The sequence below is a fragment of the Dermatophagoides farinae genome, chromosome 4, assembly GCF_024713945.1.
Source record: "Dermatophagoides farinae isolate YC_2012a chromosome 4, ASM2471394v1, whole genome shotgun sequence".
NCBI lineage: Eukaryota > Metazoa > Arthropoda > Arachnida > Sarcoptiformes > Pyroglyphidae > Dermatophagoides > Dermatophagoides farinae.
In genome coordinates this window covers 3,914,660-3,940,148 of record NC_134680.1, presented here as the reverse complement: position 1 = coordinate 3,940,148, position 25,489 = coordinate 3,914,660, and the positions used below count along the sequence as shown (strand labels likewise).

At 31.7% G+C, this 25,489-nt stretch overlaps 9 protein-coding genes across 13 annotated transcripts; 6 read left to right on the top strand and 3 right to left on the bottom strand.

Annotated features, from left to right (window-relative positions):
• The first annotated feature begins 916 nt into the window (after positions 1 to 916).
• On the top strand, positions 917 to 2,691 carry LOC124491207 (E3 ubiquitin ligase Rnf121). 2 transcript variants are annotated; one of them, XM_075729843.1, is made up of 3 exons: positions 929 to 1,499; positions 1,561 to 1,869; positions 1,927 to 2,585. In XM_075729843.1, exons 1-3 carry the CDS (start codon positions 1,220 to 1,222, stop codon positions 2,439 to 2,441), a joined length of 1,104 nt encoding a protein of 367 aa, XP_075585958.1. In that variant the 5' UTR covers positions 929 to 1,219; the 3' UTR covers positions 2,442 to 2,585. The 2 variants fall into 2 exon arrangements, with proteins under 2 accessions (XP_046909795.1, XP_075585958.1); XM_047053839.2 differs by having other exon boundaries at positions 917 to 1,499; positions 1,561 to 2,691.
• A 42-nt stretch (positions 2,692 to 2,733) lies between these two features.
• Positions 2,734 to 6,585, top strand: LOC124491300 (uncharacterized). Its single transcript, XM_075729842.1, has 4 exons — positions 2,734 to 4,070; positions 4,134 to 5,603; positions 5,678 to 5,866; positions 5,930 to 6,585. Exons 1-4 carry the CDS (start codon positions 3,862 to 3,864, stop codon positions 6,441 to 6,443), a joined length of 2,382 nt encoding a protein of 793 aa, XP_075585957.1. The 5' UTR covers positions 2,734 to 3,861; the 3' UTR covers positions 6,444 to 6,585.
• A 239-nt stretch (positions 6,586 to 6,824) lies between these two features.
• Positions 6,825 to 9,286, top strand: LOC124500493 (uncharacterized). Its single transcript, XM_047064573.2, has one exon. The coding sequence runs from the start codon at positions 7,429 to 7,431 to the stop codon at positions 8,383 to 8,385; it is 957 nt and encodes a 318-aa protein (XP_046920529.1). The 5' UTR covers positions 6,825 to 7,428; the 3' UTR covers positions 8,386 to 9,286.
• A 1,152-nt stretch (positions 9,287 to 10,438) lies between these two features.
• On the top strand, positions 10,439 to 11,076 carry LOC124490083 (transcription and mRNA export factor ENY2). The gene has a single exon (XM_047052555.2). It carries the CDS (start codon positions 10,563 to 10,565, stop codon positions 10,872 to 10,874), a length of 312 nt encoding a protein of 103 aa, XP_046908511.2. The 5' UTR covers positions 10,439 to 10,562; the 3' UTR covers positions 10,875 to 11,076.
• LOC124489913 (uncharacterized) lies at positions 11,048 to 16,918 on the bottom strand. 3 transcript variants are annotated; one of them, XM_047052332.2, is made up of 5 exons: positions 15,923 to 16,918; positions 15,086 to 15,858; positions 13,841 to 14,625; positions 11,607 to 13,493; positions 11,048 to 11,546 (listed from the first exon to the last, which is right to left on the bottom strand). In XM_047052332.2, the coding sequence occupies exons 1-5, from the start codon at positions 15,968 to 15,970 to the stop codon at positions 11,143 to 11,145; spliced, it is 3,897 nt and encodes a 1,298-aa protein (XP_046908288.2). In that variant the 5' UTR covers positions 15,971 to 16,918; the 3' UTR covers positions 11,048 to 11,142. The 3 variants fall into 3 exon arrangements, with proteins under 3 accessions (XP_046908288.2, XP_046908286.2, XP_075585955.1); XM_047052330.2 differs by having other exon boundaries at positions 15,086 to 15,876; positions 15,923 to 16,619; XM_075729840.1 differs by lacking the exons at positions 15,086 to 15,858; positions 15,923 to 16,918 and adding an exon at positions 14,801 to 14,914.
• Positions 16,884 to 18,278, top strand: LOC124490020 (uncharacterized). The gene has a single exon (XM_047052486.2). It carries the CDS (start codon positions 17,265 to 17,267, stop codon positions 18,276 to 18,278), a length of 1,014 nt encoding a protein of 337 aa, XP_046908442.2. The 5' UTR covers positions 16,884 to 17,264.
• Positions 18,096 to 20,787, bottom strand: LOC124489958 (methylenetetrahydrofolate reductase (NADPH)). Its single transcript, XM_047052396.2, has 4 exons — positions 20,133 to 20,787; positions 19,062 to 19,994; positions 18,647 to 18,982; positions 18,096 to 18,575 (listed from the first exon to the last, which is right to left on the bottom strand). The coding sequence occupies exons 1-4, from the start codon at positions 20,563 to 20,565 to the stop codon at positions 18,313 to 18,315; spliced, it is 1,965 nt and encodes a 654-aa protein (XP_046908352.1). The 5' UTR covers positions 20,566 to 20,787; the 3' UTR covers positions 18,096 to 18,312.
• A 138-nt stretch (positions 20,788 to 20,925) lies between these two features.
• On the top strand, positions 20,926 to 23,833 carry Golgin104 (coiled-coil domain-containing protein 186). Its single transcript, XM_047052383.2, has 3 exons — positions 20,926 to 23,228; positions 23,307 to 23,459; positions 23,558 to 23,833. The coding sequence occupies exons 1-3, from the start codon at positions 21,333 to 21,335 to the stop codon at positions 23,639 to 23,641; spliced, it is 2,133 nt and encodes a 710-aa protein (XP_046908339.1). The 5' UTR covers positions 20,926 to 21,332; the 3' UTR covers positions 23,642 to 23,833.
• On the bottom strand, positions 23,244 to 25,466 carry LOC124489974 (uncharacterized). 2 transcript variants are annotated; one of them, XM_047052425.2, is made up of 2 exons: positions 24,309 to 25,466; positions 23,244 to 24,218 (listed from the first exon to the last, which is right to left on the bottom strand). In XM_047052425.2, exons 1-2 carry the CDS (start codon positions 25,381 to 25,383, stop codon positions 23,842 to 23,844), a joined length of 1,452 nt encoding a protein of 483 aa, XP_046908381.1. In that variant the 5' UTR covers positions 25,384 to 25,466; the 3' UTR covers positions 23,244 to 23,841. The 2 variants fall into 2 exon arrangements, with proteins under 2 accessions (XP_046908381.1, XP_046908380.1); XM_047052424.2 differs by having other exon boundaries at positions 23,244 to 25,466.
• Between the last annotated feature and the right edge of the window lie 23 nt (positions 25,467 to 25,489).

Sequence of the window (25,489 nt, the reverse complement as noted above, 5' to 3'; positions counted from 1 at the left end):
TAAATTTTGTGTGTATCTGTCACCCATAAGTTTTTGCCGCTATTATCATCATCATCATCATCATCATCAGTGATGATGATAATAAAAGACAGGATGAATATTTTCACACACACATACACATATATACACAGGAAATTCTGCATTGAATAGCTCTGGTGTTTTTTTTGTGTGTGTGTGTGTATGTGAAAGAAAAATAAAAAAATAAAACAGCAGTAATGTTCATTGTGTGTATATACACATTATTAGCTATTTATATATCAGTTATATAATGGTATGAAAAAAAAGTTTTTATTTCTACTAACTTACTTACTTACTTACCCCATCCTGATGTTCATCATCATCATCATAACTTACCAAAGAATGGAACGAAATCGTTGATGATTCAATTTTTTTAAAAAAAAAATTTCATACCATTGATATATATGTGAGGATTTATTTTCAGGAAAAAACAACAACAACAACAACAAAAAATAGTTTTTTTCTGTTGCTTTGACAATCGATTTTTCAAGACTTTATTATGATGATAATATCATTGATGATGATGATGATGATGATCGTAGTAATAATCACTGATACTAATCAGAATCGATTTCATACACGCAAACACATTGCTACGATTTTGTTGAACCAATTTCCATTGTTTTTTATTTGTTTGTTTGTTCGATTTGAAATTTAAATGTGAATTTGAATTTAAATTCTGTTTTTTGCACATTTTTTTTGTCATCGAATTTCAATGTAAATTCTTTTCGCGAAAAAAAAACGGATTTACTAAATCAGAGAAAAAATGTGCACACACAAACACACACACTCTGCCACTGCCGCCACCTGATAATCTAAATAGAAATTGAATTTTTCTTTCCCAGAAATTTTCTCAATTATCCATTTGTTTGTGGTGAATTTTTTTCCAAAAAAAATTATTCTCACAAATGTTTGCGTGGTCTTTTGATTACCGCCGTCGATTTGTTGTTTTTTTTTGTTTGGAATATTTCTTGTCGTTTAGAATTTAATTCATCATTATTATTATAATAATAATTTACAAAAAATTATGTTATAGCATTTATTATCTGAATCAATCAATCGATGGTAGTGGTGGTGAATATTGATATCGTTTAAATTATATTTTTATTTGATAAAACTCAACATAGTCATCGTAGTTTCTTTTTGATTTGTGGATCTTCTCAAACAAAATAACAACAACAACAAAAAGAATAATTGAACAATGAATTTAGAACATGATGATGGCCATCATGACGGAGGTCATCATATGAATGATGATGGTCCACATATTTATCATGGAATCGATATAACCAAAGTGAACATTAGTTCATTACCGAAAAGTCAACAAGAACATTTACTTATGCATGAAAAACATCGGGGCCATGAATCAATGCATGCTATCATGTTACTGATATTGATTGTAGCAATGTTTATTGCACAGATCATACTCATCTATTGGCGTAAAAAACATTTTAAATCATATCAAAATGTTTCAATGTTTGGTTTGTATTAATTTTGTATTTAATTGATTCATTCATTTATTTTTATTTTAATTATTTTTAGGAATGTGGATCATACCAATATTTGTATCAGCCTATCATCATTATTGGCGTTTCGTTATCGTTTGGTTATTCATTTCAATGATGACAATGTTATTAATATTTCGACCATTATTCTATAAGAATCTAAACTCTAATGGTTCATCCATTCCACGACAAGTATATCGTTGGTTCTTTTATTTATATTCAATATCATCAGTGATTGCTGTTACTGGCTATACGATTATAATGTTAACATTATTGGGTGTCAATATTTTGTTGGGCATAAAACCAATGTATACATTAGATATTGGAATATTATTATTATTCTATGGTATCTATTATGGTGTCCTAACAAGAGATTTTACCGATTTTCTTGTCGATATATTAGCTGCAAATATTGGCTATTATTCACCATCATCATCATTGCCTAGTAAACAATTAAATTCAAAAACATGTGCAATATGTGGCCGTCCACATGGTGGTATACATCGTACATCAATGTCAATCAATAGTCATCATCATGATACAGATCTTCGATCAAGTCTGTTGGCACACGATATGGATCCTTCTTTATCCGATCTAAATAATATTAACTGTTTCAATGGTAGTAATAACAATAATTCAACAATTGATCCATCATTACAGGAAAAAACATATACATTAACATGTGGCCATACATACCATCAATATTGTATATTTGGTTGGTGCTTAGTTGGTAAAAAACAACTATGTCCATTCTGTCGTGAAAAAGTTGATCTCAACAAATTATTCTCATCATTACCATTTCAGAAACCACATTATCTTTATGGAAATCTATTGGATTTCATACGTTATCTGATTGCATGGCAGCCACTTATATTGTTTGCCGTACAAGGTGTTAATTATGTTTTTGGTCTTGAATAATTATATAATAATATAATATATTTTATAAACAGCAAAATATGTTCTGATTATTAACAACACAAACACATACATATTTAAAACGAGACAATTATATTTTGCCTATATGAATTTAAAATTATACAAAATCATTATTTTGATTTGAATCAATTCATTTAATAATTAATTATTATAATTATTTAATGGGAAAAACAACCAAAAGAAAATTGTTAAATAATTTTAAAAATGTGAAAAAAAAAATTTGAAATCAACAATCTTGCCATCTAGTTGTGATCGATCAAACTTTTTGTCATATATTTTTCTAAATCTTTCTCCGTTACACGCAACAACGTATTGACAACAAACAATACAATACAATAAATATATGAGCCATCAAAAATTTAATTTGATGGTGATGATATGATATGACGCACAATCCAATTTACCATTATTTTGATATACAAAACCACACACACACACACACAGGAAATGTGTGTATGCGTGTGTTTTTTGACAAATCAAATAGAGTAGAGTTTACCTTTCACCATTAACATCATCACCTATGGGAACAATTGTCTCTTTTCAATTCTCATCATGATTTGTTCTCTTTTTTTTATTATTCGTTTTGTTTTGTTCTCATATCCGTATGCTCAATTCAAGTCAACGATGTAATGATGATGATGTCAACGATTATTATTATCCATTATTATTGATGATGATGGTGACGACTACAAAAAAAACCAATGATAATGTGAAACGTGAAAAACAAAACAAAAAAAAAACGATTCAAAATTTAAGTGCAATTCGAATTTGAATTATATATTTTTTTTTTATTATTATTCTAAACAGGGTTTTTTATGATTTAGCAATTTTTTCTCAACAATCAATCAGCTGATATTAACCATTAATCAACCATTAAAGAAAAAAAATGATTTTAATTTAATGAATGAATCAATAAATGACGCCCTTTTGATTGACAACCACATTGATGTCTGCTGTTTTTATCTTGGGTTTTTTTTAAACACTAATTTTCCTACAGCAAAATCACATCCAGAACAATAATAATAACGACGACAAAAATATTTTTTTCTATTTGATGATATTCTTTCTCTGTGAATTGATATCCACCTCATTATTATTTTTTTTTTTTTTTTTTTGGTTTCATCAGTTCATTATAACCATCGATCGCCTTTGTACCTGCCATACCTGAGTTTGTGTGAGTGTGTGTGTGTTACCTGTGATACCTGGAATTTTGTTTTTTTATTTATTTGTTATTTATCCACTTCAAAAATCATTTCTATTATTAATCACTAAAGCGGAAAAAAAGAAAATTTTATTTAAACTACTATATACGTGCCTCCTTCGATGCCTGAGTGATCATAATTTGGTGTGTGTGTGTGTTTGTGTAATCAGCTATCCACCCGAGAAGTTTCATATATTGATAATGATGATGATGAATCATACCATGATAATAACAAACGAAAAATCTAACATGTCGGCCATTAACAATGACATTGATGACCAACAACAAAAACAGCAACCATTGACGGTGAATGAGAAAATGGATGATAATGATAATAATAATAATGTACAACCGATAGCGGAAAAGGATTCTTCTTCATCATCTAAAATGAATGTTGAGTATGAGTGCAAGTAAGTTTTTTTTTACTATTTTATGGATCAAATGAAATTAATAATTGATTTTTTTTCCTGTAGAATTGATAAAAATGACGAAATTGTTGATGATAAGAATGTTCAAATCGAACTTGAAAATGATGATGATGGAGAAAAATTCGTTAATCTAGATTTGGAATGTGAAAAAATTGAATCTTTGATACAAACATTGGATCAAATCGAGCTAGATTCATTACCGTCTGTTGATGATGATCGATCTGAACATAATTCGATAAATTGTGCAAATAATAATACGATGAACGTAGTGGTGGATGATCTCAAATCAGTCAACAATAATGATAATTTCGAAGCACCACAAATGTTGGAAATTGATGAGAAAATTAAAAATGAAGAAACGTCTTCTACAGTGGAGAAAATTGTTGAAATTCCGAAACCAAGAGAACGAAAATCAAAATGTTTATCGATTAACAAAATTGAACAACCAATTGAAATACAATCTGAAAAAATGTCATCATCATCCACAAATAAGACAAAAGATTATCCAGATGATCTTAATCCTTTCGGTGATGATGATGATGATGGTGATACGAATGTTGTAGAAATTCATGAACCATCTGGACTCAAAACTGTGATTAAAATTGAACATTATCCGGCCGATTTAAATCCATTTGGTGATGATATTGATAGTGGCAAAGTTGAAATTTCCAAACAAAATTCTAGTTCATTAAATCCATTCGGATCAGATGATGAAGATGAAGAACCAATTGTTAAATCAAAAATTTTAAATCATCATTCACCAGAACAACGACGATCATCATTGAAGCCATCACCAACACCAACATCGAAACGAAAAAAACGGCCAGCACCATTGCCACCATCATCATTGTCGAATAAATCCAATCAATCATTGGATCAAATATCTATGGCGACGGATAAACCTATCACACAATCGGAATCCTCACAAATGTATGATTCATTCATATCAAATGCATCATCATCGAATGTTGATTTCGATACAGGATCGAATGTTTCCTTTGGTAGTCGACATAGTATACATTCGGATACGCGAACACCAACACCTGTGCCAAGACGAAGTAAAATTCATTCAAATCATCAAGAAGATGATAGCCAAAAATCTTCCATTTCATCGACGAATAATATATTGATTGATTCTTATGGTACAGCGGCTACAGGTAATGGTGATAGTACAAATTCGGTACAAGCACAATTGAAAGCGATTAAAAATAAAAAACGACCAGCACCACCAAGGCCGGCATTCAAACGTGAATTAAAAACTTCAACCGAAGATATGGATAAAGAATTGAATGAAATTGGTGATCAATTACCCGTTATCGAAATTGAACGAGCTCAACTTGAACAATGGCTATTAGAATCATTGAAAACCGAAGAACCACAGCAGCAACAGCAACAACAAGATCCAATGGATAAAAATTCAAAAATAATGGAATATGATCAGAAATTGGAACGATTTTTAGAATTGGCAAGAGAAAAATGTAAACTTTGTCGTAAGCAAAAAGAATTGATGTACATGTAAGTTACATTTGCCCCGCATACATGGTTTGTTCATTGTATTATTAAAATGTGATTTTTGTTGTTATTCACAGGAAACGTGAACTTAAACTAGAAGAAACACAATTAGAATTGGAATATCAGCTACGTGTTATAATGTCAAAACAGGATGCACAAAAAACGACTGATGATTGTGATGAAGAACAACGTTTATTAAAGAAAATGATGGAAATTATCGATGAACGTAATGATATCATTGAGAATATGATTCAAGATGAGAATAAGTAAGTTCGTAAATGTTAGTTTTTATTTTCATTTTCTGATTTGAATTTTTTCCTCATACACAGAGAAATTGAAGAATATCAGAATATGATTGGTAAAGTTGGCGGCGGCCTACGAAAATCACAATCCAATGAAATTGCAATGAATGATAGTAAAACTAATGGTAAAAATTATCATCTGAAACCATTTCATAAATTGAAAAAGTTGAACAAAAAAATCAAGACCAAACTTAAACAACATAAAAAACATCAACAAAACGGTGATGACGGTGTACAGGTCAATGATGATGATGATAATGATGATGGTAAAAGTATTAATGAAAGTTCAGAATCGATTACTAGTGATGGTGGTCCATCATTACGAACATCAACCAATGATTTATCCAGCAACAATTGTCGATCGATCGAAGCTGTTGACGATGATAAAAATTCGGCAACAAAATCAAAAAATCTATCAAAATTGGGTCGTACAACATTGAAAAAAATATCAAATCCATCGAAAACATTTCACACCGTATCGAGTGAATTGAAATCAAAATTACAATCACATTCCAACATTACGAATCACAATGATAAATAATAATTATATTTAATTTAATAACCAATAACGATTGATGATAACTTTAAGAATTATCGTCGTTTTTTATTTTGCCTTATTGTTGTTAATTTTTCGATTTTTTTTTCGTTCTTTTTTCAATATAAAAAATTTTCGATTTATCAAATTCTCATTTTTCATTTTTTTTCAAACCATAAAAATAGTGGTATATATATAGTTTACAAATAGTAGTAGTAGTAGCATCGATTTATTCAAACAAAGAAATTCATCAACTGTGCGTGTTTAACCACTACTACTACTGCTACTACTAAAACAAGGATAATAATCCGATTTAATAAAACATTCATTATGTGCGTCTAGCAAACGAGCTAAATTTATATAGCCAGAATAACCAGCAAAAAAAAAACATGGACAGACAGATGGATAGATTGAAACTGGCCAATTGACATTCGAAATTACCGATCCTCTCTCCACTTTCTCATCATATAACTGTCGTTTGACTTGCTTTGATTATATTTGTGATTGTCAAATAGAAAAAAAACATACGGTTTGAATTCAATCCAAAACCGACGGACAATCATGATCATCATCATCGTTTCTTCGGCAACCGACAACTAACCAACCAACGACGACAACTAAAAATTTATTCAACTAGAAATAAATTTATTGAAGAGAAGAAACAACGAAAAAAAGAAGCTCATATCAAATTCTAAATTTAGACCATACAACAACAACAACAACAGCAACCACATTATATATGGCCTGTGTGTATGGTGTATGACCCGACTTTCGAAAATCAGAGAAAATCATAATCATTTTATTTATGCTTCTCTCTACCGATCCAGAGTGTTCGTTACTATCTCTTGGATTATTGTAGTTTTTTTTGTTCTGTTGATTATTGTTCTGTTATTTGTTCATTGTGAATTGACATATATTCGTGATACATTCTACATCAATGAAATAAGTTGAATGATAAACAAATAAACGTCAACAACAACGACCACTAAAAATGATTCGTCAATATCGTGCATTCGAAGATCTGGAAGAACCTTGTTTTCTTGTTCCTGAACCGGAATGGATAACGGTTACATATCAGATGAAATCAATCATATGCCAATGGCGTTGGGATGAAATTCGTGAATTAGTACCGAAAAAGTTATCACGGCCAATAAAAAAGAAGAAAAATGTCGATTCTACTGGTGGTGGTGGTGATTCGGAATCGCTAAAAGATTTACATCATTCTCAGATACAGATTCGACCACCACCAACAACAAATGTTTCAAATTCAGCTCCAGCGTCACCGAATTTACGATTAAATAATACAAAACATTTACATGTTCCATCGACACAACATCATCATTCACATGTAAAAGATCCGGAAAAAATTTTGAAGAAAAATTTATTAAAAATAGAATTTCTAAAAAAACCATTGGATTCTCAACCAATGCAACAATATCAACAAACACAACCATTAAAACCTAAATGGTATCGATTTGATTCAAGAGAAATTCTTGATGAATTTCTATCCGATGCTAATCGTCACGGTTATATTGAACGTCTAGTCCGTACAAGATGGTTTATGACCAAAGTCAAATATATTCCAATGTGTCATCGACAAATCAAATATAATAATGATGATGACAATAAACAAAATTCATCAAACGATCATCAAAATGGCAAGACGAAAAATCGAACTAATTCATCAGGATCAAGAGAATCATCATCTTCGTCGTCGTCTTCGGATGATAATTATAATGATAAACAAAAAAATGTGAAAAAAAAGATAAATAAAACACAGCGACAAAAACAAGAAGCTTCATCAAATAACACCCCTCCAAATAATAATGGACATATGTTCGATTATAATGGCGACAATAACATAATGAAAGCAAAGGATTTTCTTCAAAAAAACAAACAACAGCAGCAACAACAACAAAAATCAAAAAATGGCCATAAAAACCATTGATAAATGGTTGATGAATCTACTACAAAAAAACGCCTACAAACAAAATAACACACACACACACCTTATTGTTTTTCAATTCACAAATTACTCTTTCTCATTACCATTATTATTCAAATTTTAAAAACAGATATATATGTGATTTGCAATTCAACAACAAATACATCATCATCACCACCACACCAAAAATTGAAAAAATTAAACTTACACAAACTAAAATAAAAATCTTGATAGTCAAAAAAAAACGTTCAAAATGAACTGTGGACAACACTTATGAATGATGAAATCTTTTTTTAAATCCATTCATTCTATCTATCTATCTATCTTACATTTGGTATAAAAAAAATTGGTGATTTTTTTTCTATTTTCCTATGCCTTACTTCATTATAATTTCGACTTGAGGCTTATAGCCTGAATTACTGTTGTTGTTAGATTAGCTAATCTGGTTATGGATATCTTCTTCTTTCTGATGGGAATTTTTTTTCTTGGTAATGATGATGATGATGATGATCCACTTTGATATATGAAACAAAAATACTTTTATGCATATTAATTGTAATGATGATGATGATGATGATCATTGATGTTGTTTTCGATGTTGATGATTATGATGTTGATAATTATCCTATCAACAAAATATTTCGTTTTTGAAATCATTAATGATGATGATGATGATCATTATCATCATGCTAATGTATAGAGATTGTGAATTATAAAAAAAAATTGACATTCAACACACATGTATGACATGAATAACATGATACGAATTTTTTTTTCTAATGAATGTGGTGGTTTTTGTTTGTTTTTTTAAAAAAGAAAATCTTGTTTCTTTTTTTTTGATCTATGTTGATTTGATCATTGAATTTTGTTTTCATTTCTTGATAAAATAAAATAAATTGAGATGAAATTTGATAAATGAATGTGTGTGTGTGTGTTGGATGTTTTGAACTATCAATGTTTGAAAAAAAAGATTCGATCAATTGTTTTCTTCTTGGTTATAATCTCATCGCGCGATATCTGTGGTTCATTCCCATCATCATCATCATCATCATCGTCAAAAGATATTCGTTGATCACAAGATCCACACAAAGCATTTAAGCTTCTGGATTTTTTTATTTTTTCGTTTCTTTCATACACGATTTTATCAACCTGTTATTTTGTTGGAAAAAAAACTAAATATATGAAAAGAATAGCACTCTTCATTATTGTCAAACAAAATGTCTATTCACCATTCATCCATTTGATCAATCAATCGATCAAGTGAATGACTGATTGATCCGATTTTCTTTTCAATCTACGACTACTATTTTGATTTGATATTATCTTGTAAAAACGTTGTTGTTGTTATTGTTCATCATCAGTAAAAAAAAAAATTGTTAGACGTTTTTTTTCAAATGAGAATTTTTTTCATACAGTTTTTTTTTGATTTTTATATCGATTGACGACGATGATGATGATAATGGGCGATGATCGATTCGATTAATTTTTTTCTCGGTTGTTACAATTGCTACCGTTGTTGTTTGGCTACAGTGATGATGATGAATGTGTCATGATGAATTGAATTTTGATTTTTGAATTCAAGAAAAAATAAAATAAAATTGATTGAATTGAACCAAACAAATAGGAACGTAAATCGCTTTCTATCTATAGATATATATGGTGACCCTTTTTCATTCACCATTTCATTTCTATTGTCTTTGAATATGAAGAAAAATCTGATTGAAATTCAATTGTCCATAATTTCTTCTTTTTTTTTGTAAAAAAAGATTTGAATTGAATTATGAATGATGATGACTGATGATGATGGATAATTGAGTGGATGGATGGGTGTCCACTATGATGAATGGCTATTGTATACAATAAAAAAAACGGATATTCGATTCTACTATTCATAAATGACATGACATGTGTTGTAAAATAGTTAATCATGCTCAATGTTTACCCTGCAAGTTCACATACCTCACTTTTTTCTGTGTGTATGTATATAAATTGAGCGCGCTGCAGACGCATGTCTAAATAAACAATAATTTTTCCTAACAGACAATCTGTCATTTATGAACAATCCATGTGCTGCAAACTTGTCAAAAAAAAAATTTTTCAATTTGTAAATTTTCATCCTTTAATTCTTGAATTAAAAGCCGGCATTTAAATTTGTTAACGACATTCAATTCAAATACAAAATGAACGTTGAAAATATTGAAGATGAAGAAACGAAATTTCGTCGTGATGCTCATCGCTATCTGGTCGAATCGGGTGAACGTGATCGTTTAGTACAAATTCTCAATGATAAATTAAAAGCATATGATTGGCAACACAAAGTCACAATTTGTTGCCGTGAATTATTGTCCGAAATAGGTGTTGATAACATCACTGTCGATGCATTTGTTGAACGTATAACGCCTAAAGCCAAAGATCTGGTACCGAATGATGTGAAACATGAAATGGTTAACATTATACAGACAACATTGGAGAAAAAATTCAATGTTAGATGAACCAAATTGTTTTTTTGGATCAATCTACAAAAAACAATGAAATGAAAAAAAACAACCGCCTTCTGTAAAAACATACAGTATCTGCTGTTCACTCTGTTTACATATTAACTTTGTCTCTCCTTCATTTTATTATTTCATTTGTGAAACGATGAAAAGAATGCAAAAAAAAATTCTTAATGAGTAAAAAAAAAATTTAATTTTCTCTTTTGGATGATTTTTTTTAAAAATACAATAAATAATATTGAAAACAAACAAATTCATTATTTTTTTATAAACGTTTGTTGGTATAAAGGCCCAATGTTTCATGTACTACATGTAATCGATCAACATAATCTTTGAGTGTCGAATTGATTGCTGGATGGTTGTTGACCTGTTTTGATACATTGATAATAGCATGATGTCGTGATGGACTTGTATGTACAGATGATGATGATGATGATGATGATGACAAATGGCCTTTACCATCTTTTGTTGTTTGTCGTGGTGGTAAAGGAACATTCTGTAATGCAGCTATCGAATTGGCAGTTTTATGAAACAATAATTGTCGTTTACGACATTGCCAAACGTTTACCATGAATTGCATTCGACTTATAGCAATCAATGCATATACCACTGAACGGAAACGAGATTTACCACGCATTCGATTACCGTGTTCATCGTCTTCATCGGCATCTATCGGTGTAATCAAAGATTATATTTTTTTGTACAATAAGATTGAGTAATGAGACTTACCTCTGGAATTATTGAAATTGGCCAACAATGCAAGCGTATCATTCTCGGTACGTTGATAGCTACTTAACACATGGATGAGATAATTTTTCTGATAAATCAATGCACCTTTCTGTGTTAATAGACGGCGAACTTTTAACATCAAAAGATTATTTGAGCTAATATGATTCATTTTTTCGAATCCATTCAGATGTTGGCTATTATTATTGGTGGTAATGACTAAATCTTGTTCGGTAGCCGTATCGACATAATCAACGGCAGCTGTAAACATAGCTGCTGCATTCATTTCCTGTTTTTGTCGAATCAATTTCTGATTTTCCATTTTAAGTTGATCATTTTCCTTTTCCAATAATTCAATCTTTTTCCGAAGATTTTGAATCTCCAATTCTAGATAAGTAATTTTATCGGCTGATATTTTATTCTGCAGCCGTAATTTTTCCATATTCTTTTCGTAAATAGTGATTTTGTTTCTCGAATCATCAGCCGATTTAAGTCGTTCATGATAAATATCACGTTCTTGTTGCGTGGTTTCCAGTTTGGCTTTAAAAATTTCAATATTATTTTCCAACATTGAGATGGTCTTATCTTTCATCTCAAGCTGATCATTAATTTTGGCCATTTCTAGGGCCAAATCTTTTGAATTTCGACGATCGAATGATTTATCCGGCGCTCTCCTGTTATTATTATCCACATTATTATTGTTCGTATTACAATGATCATGAGATTTAAGCAATTCTTTAAACGAACGGATTTCCTTCTTATAAGCATCCAATTTTTCCGTCAAATCATTGACATGACGATTCGCTTGTTCTAATTTCATTGCCACCGATTCAGTCTGTCGTTTTTCGGCATTCAATTTAGCTTGTAATTCTTGTACGATATGTTTGAATTCCTGTATATCGACTGATGAATCTAATTTTACTTTCAATTCTGAACATTTCATATGGCTAGCATTGATTTCCTGTTGCAGCAGTTCATTCGTTTTGTTTAGCTCTTGTATATTCCGTTCCAAACTCTCGACCTTTGGTTTTAGCTGTTCCAATCGATCAATCAGTTCCATTTTCGCTTGTAAATCATTTTTCATCTGATCATTTGTCATTTGTAATGATTCAACATTCGTATTCAGATCTTTGATCCTATCATCCATCAATTTGATTGTCGTAAATATGGAATTGTCTAAATCATTATCATCCAATGTGGCAGTTTTTTGTTGCGATTTTCGAAGACCAAAAACTTTTACGGCCGGTGGTGATACTGTCGATGATTGCAATGATTTAGCCAAGACAAATTGATCGATAGCGGCAATCACTTCATTCCAATTGGTTTCATCGTTCAATCTGACTTGCAATACGGTGGATAATTTTTTCAGCCGGGATCGTAGATCCTTTTCAATTCGATTATTTCGTTCAACTTCACCTTCCAGATGGCGTTTTGTTGAATTTGATTCAGATAACTTTTGATTCAGATTTTTAATCGTTTTATTTAATTCATCGATTTGTTCATCACGTTGTTTGCCATCATCGGTCAGCATCGCCATTTGATTTTCTATCGATCGTAACTGTGATCGCAATTTATTTTCCAATTTTTCCATATCTTTCAGTTTATCTTTTAATCCGGTGACTTCTTTGTTGAATTCATCACGTTCCATTTCACGTTCTTGTGTTTGTTCATCAATGAAACGTTTCAATGAATTTAGATTCTTTTCTTTAGCATCAAGCTGTGATAGTAATTCTTCAAATTCAGCATTCTTGTTTTCATCAATCAGCTCCTTTTCCGAACGAATACCTTCCATCTCGGCAGTTAGATTGTTGATCCTTGACAAGAGGTTCTTTTTCTCTTGTTGTAAATTTCGAATATCACGACTAAGTGTCTCATTTTCATTTAATAATTCTATTTGAACAAACAAAAAAAAATGACAATTAGTTATTAAGATTATGAAACCAACACTAAGACTAAAAGATGCTAGATGAACTAGGCAACATAAACTAAATGTGATACCTTTTTCTGTAGGGTTTCAAAATGAATGAGTGGGTCAATTGAAAAGTTTGGATAAAAAGTTTGTAGGTTCACAGTTCGATAGGAATGGATAGATTAATCAAAAGGTCCACAAGTATCCAAATAATGGTGAAGAATTTTTTTTTGTTATAAACATCATACCACCCCACATGAAAAACATAGGAAACAAGCATGCATAATAATGTGAATCGATGGATGACAATGATCCAATAATGACTTACTCTGATGTAGTTGAGGTAGTCCTTTATCGAATGATTTTCGTTCCATTTCAAAACGTTTATTATCCGTTACAAATCGATCACGTTCACGTTCAAATTCTTCCAATTTGTCGCGTAAACACTGCTGTTGTAATTTCATTTCATTAAAATCAATCAATTGATCGTTGAGAATTTTCTTTTCATTTTCCAACGTTTTCACCAACTGTTCTTTTTCCATTAACTGACGAGTTAATTTATCACTACGTTGACATTCTTCCTGAAATTCCATCCGTAATTCGTCTTTTTGTCGCCTTAATTCTTCGAAATCCTGTTTCTGCCGTTCCAACGTATCGGCAAGAATTTTTAGAACACGTTCAACGGCTAAACGTAATCGACGACTGGCACCAAGTACAACATCATCTTCGATATCATTCGATTGTGTGCCATTAACAATAGCTGTCGAACCAGAACCGGCGATCGTAGTTGAACAACTTAACGGATTACTATAGATCAATTCAGATGGTGTGGTAAGATCTGGTCCATCTTCACAAAGTAAATCAAATGTAGCAATCTCACTAGTGGTCGACATAAGCAATCTTTCCGGTTGATCAGGTTCAAGTGAAGGAAAACCACGATCCAGGGAATCATCGGCATGACCATTTTTCATTGGTGAACATTTACCTTGGCCATTTTTCGATTCCAAGCCCAACGTTTCCAGCTGTTTTTGTATATCGTTTTCTGTGTCCAAAAATGTTTTAACCAAATCAGATAGCACTACTAATAATCGATTGTCGGTCTGTCGATTGTATCTATTGGTTGTAACAAACAAAAACATTTATTAATCAAATGAAATTACAGCATGAGTCAATGCAAAAATTATCAGCCAAAAGCGGTTAATCATCATTCATACAGCCATTCCATTCAGCAAAAAATTCCAATCAATAATCAGACCATACACCGGAAGGGTGAGTGCGTAAAACTTACGAATTGCTCGACATTTCCAGTCGACGAATATTATCATCGTGATCAATGTGAACATCGATTGGATCGTCAATTAAATCTTCGTTGACATCTTCCTCTTCGATATGCCAATCGTAGAGGCTACTAATTTGTTGTTTTTATCAAAAAGGGGAAAAAAATTATTCACATTTTCTCTCTCTCTCTCTCTCTCTCTATCTCTCTCTTTCACACGCCTACTCTCATCAACTATCGGCGTTTCTCCATGAATATGAAATGTGTGAAAAAAAATTACGAAAAAAACAAACTTACCCTTGTAATGGATTATTTGGATCGACAACTACATCACATATTTTTTTATTCATTAACATGGGCATCTGTTCATCACTGTTGAGCAATAAATCATCAATTAATTTTTGTTTCTCATCAATAACAATATTTAAACGTTCATTCTCTTCCAGATATGAATGACGTTCCATTTCAATTTTTTTCTCCAACATTCGAATCTGATCGATCAACATCTGTACATTTGGTTGTTGTTGTTGTTGATCATTATCATGATGATGATGATGATGATTATGATTCGAGATTTTATCACAATCAAAAGCCGAATTGGACATATCGATATGATTGTAATCAATTTGACTTAGAAAACTACTTTGGTTTAGAATTTGTTTTCGACATAATTCCAATGATGATTCTTCTGCATCATCATTTTTATTGTCAACGCTTATGTTGGAAGAATTTGTGTTTATTGTTGCTGCTCTGGATTTTGTCGTCGTCGTTGTCAACATCATTGTTGAGAATTGTTGCATTTCATGTTTCATATCTTGTAGTTGCTGCGTGATGGCCATTTCCGATTTTCGTATCTCTTCATTATTCTGTAATGCTTGATGTAATCGTGTGCAAAGCGTTTTTATTAGTCTATTTCGATCATTCAATTCTTCGTGATTAGCCAATTCATTCGATATGATATTCTGTAACAATTCCATTTGTTGTCTCGAATCATCAAGATTTGGTTCAATTTTTGATTTCGTATCAGGCGATGGTGGCGCCTTTTTATTTCGCTTCAATGATTCTTCTGACTTTGGATTGGATTGATTCTTTTTCGAATTAAAATTCAATACTCATGGAAACAAGATGACTTACCTTTTGAATCATTGATTCAAGTATTTGAAATTCATCCAATGACTCCATATTGTTTGTCTATATATTTTTGATTAATTTTTTACATGTCAACAACAAAACGATAATAATGTAGTAGCTGCAAGCATTTAAATTAACATAAATTTTTTTTTTGGTAACAAAATCAGTTTTTTTGTTTTGCGGTCATCATGATGAAATCACATTTTTTTTGTCACAATTTTTCTCGTCGATCTTATGACTGGTTGTTGTAGTATATGTAAAACTAGAACATCTCACCAGCCAGACACATGAATAAATATTTATTCTTTTTTTATGGCTGCAAATTTTCTTCAATTTCATATAGGTGGTGAATGGAAGAAATCACTTTTTCCGTATGGAAGACGTAGAAAATGCTTGAATGAAGAAAATGTCGAAATATAAAATCATAATGGCGATTGGCGAGCAATGGGTTAATGATTGAAAATAAATAGCAAAAAAAAATTGTAATACAGACCAAACACACAATATAACGTGATGATGATTTTAGTAACAAAAAAAAATGGATAGCTTTTTTCAAAATACTTTATTTGTTGACAATAACAACAACAAAAACATTAATTTGTTATATATGCAGAATTAGAGTCGAATGTGATTCAAATGGTGGTGAGAGGCCAATGTATTTAATTTTGTTTGTGTGTGTGTGAATGAATGAATGATGTGAATGTGTAATAATAAAGTCATATCATCCAAATTTGGCTAAAGAGTGGTTCCCAACATGGGCAAACATTTTTTTTTTGCTTGAAATACTGACTAAGAGAGAGACAACGAACTTTTTATATTCAATGTTTGCAAATGCGATGCCAAAAACAACAACAACAACAGACAACGGTTTTTCTTGCTTTCACTTTTTTTTCAATGCCGTTCATATAGAACGTGTCGTTAATTAATTGGATAAATTATCAACTACGGATTGGCCAATAAACATGTTTTAGCATCATTGATGATGACTTGAAGATCATTAACTCAATTTGTTTTTTCTTGTTCTTTGTAAAATTAGATTTATTTTCCATGACAGATGACAGGGCCATAACAAGCCCTTTGTTTGTGTTTGTTTGTCGATATATAATATATAATTTTGTTACTAAAGTCGAAGGTCGATTTTTCATTTATGGTCGTCGTTATGAATCATAAATCGAATTATTATCATTATCATTATATTCAATTTAATCATCAGCAAAATTAGAGCAACTACTCTTTATTTTACCTGTACTACGCATCAATGATTATGAAATATTTCCATTGGTCCTTGATGATTCTAGTTGATCATTCTTGTTGAAATATTTTGATCATTCGGTGATTTCTCAATATGGAATGGCAATCCCGCAATAATAATAATAAGTATAAACAAGCACAGAAACATCGGAAACGTTTATGGTTGGAAATATTAACCGTTCGTTTGGGTTTAAAAGCATCATATATTTGGGATTTGTCGGAGGAAAATTGTCATCAAATCTACCGTATACTTGATGAGATAAATATAGATTGTCGCCCTACTTCATTTGGTGGTGTTAGTTGGCCCATTATGATTGGTGACAATGGCCATTCATTGAATGTAGTAAAATTATCACTACAACATTCACCATCTAACAGTAATGATGATGATGAACAAACAACAATGCCTGTTATATTCTATGGCAACATTCGACACATGATCGAGAACATTAATTTAACATTAATTCAACTCGACATTTGGATTCATGGCTACAATAATCATGCATCCGATTGTCACCATCACCATAATAATAAAGACGTCTTTCATCATCCACTTTATACATATTTGATCGACGTTTCAGCTGTATTGAATGAGCCTAAAATTATTCAACACCAAAATGATGACAACAACGTCGAGAACAAGGAAGAGAAAAATGTAATGCATAGCCTAAAATATTGCCTCCTACACATTCGTGATCAACTTGTTTTTGTCAGCCAAAATAATGTTAACAAGCGAAATAATGATGAACCATGTGTTATTATTCATATTGGCAATCACTTGTTACAAGATTCAAGTAGCCATTATTGGGATCTATGTGCAATAACGGGCATTCTACTTGGTTATCCAATCATCTATTGTAATCGTACAATGAATAATGGTAATTGTCTTGCCAATCAAATGTTACGTAATTATACGATCCGAATGATGAATGTCCAAACGAATGAATCATACGTTATTTATTCTTTTACTGTACCCAATAAATTTGTCCATATTTTTCAATCAAGAATCGATCAATGGTTTAAATCATTAAAAATTGATTTGACAAACAAATCGATTATGCTGAAAATGGAACAAAAATTGGAATGTCATCCATTCATATTAACCTGATAACAATAATGGTGTGATGATGACGTCTCATTTTTTAGTCACTTGAAAAAAGGTGGGCGAATATCTGGCTAAATGACGATGATGATGAATGGCCAAATCGATTATCAATCAAACAGACTAGAATGAATTCATTTCGAACATGTGCCAACACTTTGCTGCTAATATTTTTTTGATCCATATCACTTGTTGTAGTTATCGTTGGTGTCTCATTGATCAATGTATCCAACAGTGAATAGGTTTCATTAAGCCATACATCAAATGTTTTTATGTCGGCTATATAAACCGGTCGTAATTGGTCTGTGTGTTTATGTGAATTTAAATTTAGTTTTTATTTTGAAAAGAAAAAAAGCAATAAAAAATGTACTTACTAATGAATTTTATCCATGTAATCACAAGTGGAAATTGTTCCGCCGATGATGACCAATTTGTTAATCGGATACTTGCATCTCGATTACATAACATAAAACTAATCTCATCATGATCTATATCCAGTAGCAATGATTGTAAAAAAGATAAATGACCGATATGGATGAAAAATTCAATGTATTCCTTTTGATAAATGTATCCATTTGCTTGGTGTCCATAGGACCACGGGATCATACTATCAATACTATAATCGTTACATTGTCCATTTATGGCAGGCAGATAATTAGTAACCATTAAACCTTTCGATATGTACTGGCCATATTGTCGATATAATGACTCTATATAATGAAAAAAGCCGAAAATCAATGAAAAATAAATTAATCACTTAACCAATTAACAAAAAAAGGAGAAACAAACCGATATGCTGGCCATCAATTTTATCTATCCATGGTAATGATAGTTGCGATTTTCCACCATTTACAAAATCATTATTGTTCTTATCATGATTAGATGTCGACCAATTCATCAGTGAATAATAGTGATTAAAAAGAATGTAAATCTGTTCGATGCTTTCACACTCTGATAGACATTTCTTTGCATCGGCGGATAAATTTGAATTCAAGTATGATGGAAAATTTACCAAACATGGATCAAGATCCATAGAAAAATTTACCAACCAACAGGTCGTGGGAAATTCGGTCCATTGTCTTGTTCGGTGAATATAACTTTTTGGGCGATTTGCCCAGAAAATCGGACGAATGGATTCATCGATACGTTGATAATTACAAGCCTGTCGCCATGGTAAGGGCCGTATGATTGAATATTTTCGCCATAAACCACAATTTTTGATCACTTTCATAATGGAAGATTGATTCAATGTGTAGAAATGAATGCCCGGAAAAAGATTTGTGGCCAATAGTTGTCGACAAAGATCGGTTAGATAATGGATGCCCAATTCTTGTACAGCTTGTTGATCAGATCGTACTGGCTCTAATCGACGTAATAATTCCGGTGGTATTGGAACAGCTGATAACTCAGCAAATTTCAGCATTGATTCATAGCTATTAATAGCACAGATACCCGGAATGATCGGCACTGTGATACCGATTGCGTGACATTCCTCTACAAATCGAACATAATCTTCACAACGAAAAAATAACTGTGTAATAATATAATCTGCACCTGCATCCAATTTTTTCTTCAAACATTGACGATCATGATGTTTATCACGTGATTCAGGATGTGGTATCGGATAACCAGCAACAACGACGGTAAAAAATTGTCCATAATGATGACGAATAAATCGAACAAGATCAGCTGCATATTGAAAATCATTGATGTCATAATCCTCTGTAATAAAAGAAGAACAGACAGCTGTCAGATATCAGGCAGTCTTATCACTTGATAATATGATAAAAGATAATATGTGGGCTGGCAAAAATCCCACACACACACACAGAGATATATGACAGTTAATCACACACTTACCATGTCGATCCCCTCTTAAGGCCAATATGTTACGAATACCATAATTTTTGGCACGTTCCAAATGTTTGCCAAGTTGTTCACATGTTAATCCGATACATGTTATGTGTAACATTGTCTCCAATTGACAATAATTAAGTGCTACATTGGCCATCGTTAGTGAAGACGTTGGTGAATCCAAACCAGGATTACCGGCAACATGCCATGTTATATCACAATATAATGGATCACCATCAGCATATTGTTCGACAAGTCGAATCCAATTCAAAGCACCTTTAGGCGTACGTGCGGGAAAAAATTCCACTGAAAAGAATCGATCATATTTCTCATAAGCATGTTGGCTAGATCGTTGACGTATCTTTTCGGCCAATGATAGATATTTTTGTTTGTTAACAATTACATCATTTTCATCGATTGAATTTTGTGGCTCCAACATATTTTTTATAGCCAATTTTCTTTTAAACGATAATTGTTGGACAACATTTGTTGAAAATTAACAATAGGTATAAAAATTTATAATCATAATAATGAATGGATTGAGTAGTTGTCGACTTTGTTGTTGCTGTTGGCCATGACTTGTATATGCATTAATCATGTTTCCATAATTTGCATAATTGGCCAACAAAACAGCCACAAAAACAACAACAACAACAACAATAAACATTTCTTTTTTTTGTTGAATGACTGAATGAAACAATAGTCCATCACCCGCAAATAGGCTATCGTTAACCGCGGATCTACTGCATTTATTATGATGATGATTCTCCATCTGTCGGCCATAATAGTTGTTAACAATGTTTACACGCTGGCCAGAACAACGAAAACAAAAAAAATGACACATATGATGAAATGATGAACCAGATTTTAGTATACCCTTCGTCATGATATTTGATATATATAGCGATTTTATACAATGAATGGAACTGCCAGAAACGATCACTGTTGCTCTAAGTTTTTAATCTTATCAAAATACAAGGCCAAAACTGATATCATCGAATGATTGTTGAATTTGATTTTTTTTATGTTTATATTATCTTGTTTATTTATTTATTTCACATACATCATATATGCATTTAATTATCACAGTATTACCATCAATATGGAAATGTAATTCATCATAATTCAATACCAATCAAATAAAATATCAACGAATATTGACGTACCGGTTATTTGATTTGATTGATCTTTTTCAGAGAAAAAAAAATGAGCCAACCCGTTAATGATGATGATGATGATAAACAATTGAATGATCATTCATCAGATCAACAGCAACAGAATGGCGATTCATCAACGATTCATGCACCATCAGACGACCACCAAAAATCAAATGCTAAACAAATCAATGCTCAAGAATTGATGGCTGAAAAATTGGAAAAATTAAGCGTAGATAATGATCGTCTTAATCGTGATAATGAAGAATTATCTACAAAAATTACTGAATTAGATCGAATGGTTCAGAATTATCGACAGAAATCTATAGCTTCAAATCGCCAAATTGAACAGATAAAATCCGAATTACAATCGATGGTAATAAAATATGCTACTTCGGAAAAAGAGGTAATCGATGTGAAAAAACGTTTCGATGATATCGATCGAAAATATCGAGATCTATTGAAAGAACGCGATCAATTACAATTGAAAACCAAAGAATTAAGCCAAGAAAAGAAACAATTGTTACAATCACTCGAACGACAAATATTGGAATCGGCATCATTACGAAATCGAAATGAAATTCTTGTCAATAAATTGGAACAATCTCAGGTGCAGACGCAACAGCTACAGCTTTCATTCGATGATATCAGTGCTAAATACAATTCATCATCATCTAAATTACTGGAAATTGAATCAGCATTGGAAACGTTAAATTTGGTCGATGATAGTGTTGTTCTGAATAGTGATGGTGATGAACAAGAACCACACACCAAAAAACAGCAAAACAAATGGATTGATGTATACCTACAATGTACACACTCGAATCATAAACTCAACGATAAAATCGTCGATCTCGAAACGCAAATTACCCACTATCGAGAAGAAATTGATCAATTAAATGAACAGCTAGCTAAATCACGTGAACAACTAAAAAATTTTCAACAAAATCTTAACCTAATTGAATCATTAAAACAGGAATTGATCAAACAACAGGATGTAATCAATGATTTGAAGAAAAAATTCGACAAAGTAAACGAAATGAACCGAGAATTGTTGAATGAAGCCGATTCAAGTAAACACAAAGAAAGTGAATTACTTGAATATACGGAACGTTTAACAGCCAAAATGGTATCATTACAATGTGAACATAATTCCTTGCAAGAAAAAGTTCGATCATTACAATGTGAATCAGATCGATATCATTGTGATTATGATCGTATCGTTAATGAACGGGATCAATTGGAACAACGATTACAATCAACAATCGATAAGCAATCATTGCAAATCCAACAATTACATGCTCAAATTGAAGAGAAAAATGTTGATGCACAAAATCTACGAAAACGAATCGAAGAACTTGAGAATGATATCAACATTATGAAACGAAAACACATATTAAATCTTAAAGAATTAAATAAGGAGATCCAACAGCTTCGCCGGAGTCAACAGAAACAGCCACTATTGCTTGATGCTCCATCAACAACATCGATTAAGACGACGATGAGTGAGACGGCCACCAATTCATCGAGCTTATCATCACGTACAAATTCATTGAGTTCATTGAATGAAATGATCTATTCGCGAACACAATTACAATCGAATAATGATAATGAACCAAATACTGATACGATAGGTAATGGATCATCATCGACCAATTGTAACAGTGATCAATTATCGATTGATACGTCTCAAATATCATCGTCATCTTCATCGACGACAACAAACCACGAATTAACATCATTAAACGATATCGATAAAAATACATTGATCGAAAGGATTCTTCGTTTACAGCGTCAACTAATTAAACGTAATGAAAAAATTGATTTTCTTGAAGAACATAATGGACAATTGATTGGTGAAATGAAAAAGAAATCCAAACTATTACAATATTATATATTGAAAGAGGAAACCGGTGCATTGGCCACAGAATCTATGGACAAGAATAAGGTAATATAAGTATTATTATATATTGATCGAAAAATTTATTTGTAATTAATAAATGAATGAATTGAATTACATATATAGGCTTACATATCGAAACGCGGTGGTGGCATCATGTCATCATTATACAATTCATCATTAACAGATGATACAATGACATTGGAACGATCATTGGAAATAAACAATAAATTACATGCCATACTTGAGGATACATTACTAAAGAATATGACACTAAAGGTATTTTAAAAACACAAAAACAGAACATGTTTTGTTTTCCATAATTCATATGAATCATTCTTTATTCTTTTTTTTTGATGTTTTTTAACACGGCACAGGAAAATCTCAATACATTAGCACTTGAAATTGATCGTTTATCCAAACAACTACAACAACAGCAGCAGCAGCAACAAATACAATGATGATGGATTGATAATTCCAAACATGTAATATTGATAGTTGGATGCTGGGTTGAGAAATCGATGAATATTCATCATCATTTTTTTTAATATTTACACACAAATTTTTCATCTTCCATCATAATGGCCTGTTAATGTTTGTTGTTTTTTTCTTGGGAATTTTGAATAAATGTTGTCCCAGTATTTGTACATAAATCTACATATTACACCGATTCTATTTTGATTGTATTATTATATTTATATGAATGTTTATCGTTTATATGTTGCTCAAGATCATCTTGATTATGAAATAATTGTTGACAATCAGCCATAACACATTGATAGATGTGATGTACATCATCTTCCATTTTGACAATCAACGAACGATGTTCCAGCATTCTCTGATGTCGTTCAAGATCATTGGCTGTACGAAATTTTCTTTGACAATCAGGTTCTGGACAGATATACATACCGGATGATGATCGTGTTGACATTGTTGTTGATTGTTGTATGCCTAATGTATGAATACGTTTATGTTTATGAAGATGTGGTGCTTGTTTGAAACTGGCATCACAAACATCACATTTATATGGTCTTTCACCTGTATGTGTATAATAATGATGTTTCAAACGATTCGAATCCTTAAAGCTAGCCTCACAACTAGGCCATGCACATTGATAATTTTTGATACCTTTATGATAGAAATTAACGTGTGCAACCATATCACGTCGGGTAACGAATTCCGAATCACAACCTTGCCATGTACATTTAAAATCTTTGCTCTTCTTATGGCGACGTTTATGATCTTCCATTACACAACGGAATTTAGAACTATACGTACAGGCCGGAAAATCGCAATGAAACAATCGGGTATATGTATGAACATTGTCAATATGATTATCAAGCCATTTTTGTCCAGCAAATTCTTTACCACATTGATCGCAAACATAGACTATTTCTCGTTTTGCTTCGATATCACCAGCTTTAATCGTTGTCGATGTACCAGATAAATGATCTTTTAGATGATCGACGAGATCATCCTGGCTGAAGCTAAGAAATTCACATTTTGAATGGCTACATTTGTAGGCAATTTGAGCATCTTTCAGAGATATATCAAACTTGGGCAATTCAAAAAAACCACCTTCATCATTATTTTCTTCATTTTGATCATCGTCATCATCATCATTATCATCATCATCGATAGTAATGATATCTTTATTCATTATCGACGATGATTTAGGACGTTCACAAATTCGAACTCGATGTATGAATGAAGCAGGTATTGGTTTATGATCTTGCATACGATTTATCGATGATTGTTCCATCAATTGTTCAATAGTCGTTTCTTCATGTTGACTCAATAGCTCGGAAACGGATGAATCGTCAGATACTAGATTGGTTAATTTATTGTAACGATCTTCAAGTTTTCGTAGAAAAAATTGATAATCAAAATTCGAATGACAATTGCAGGTGTTCATCAGACATGACATGAGAAAACGATATTCATCCAACAATGTTATAAAATGGCGAGATATTCGTAATGAATGATTAGTTGCGTCAAACTCTTCATTCGATGTTTCCATATCATGATCATCCCCCAATTGTTGTTCTGATGATTGATGTTCTTGCTCGGACACAACGATCATTTCGACAACATTCGTATCAATCATCGTCTCAACATTTTGAACGTGATTCTCAACAACATTACTGATGTCGGTTATTGTCGATACTGGTTCCATTTTCATATGCTTCAATGGTTTTTCCATAATCACTTTTTCGAATGAAAAATACGAATGTGAATCATATAATACACAAACACACGCAAAACACTTTGTTCAACATGCATCAATGTGAGCCGTTCACTAGCAAAAA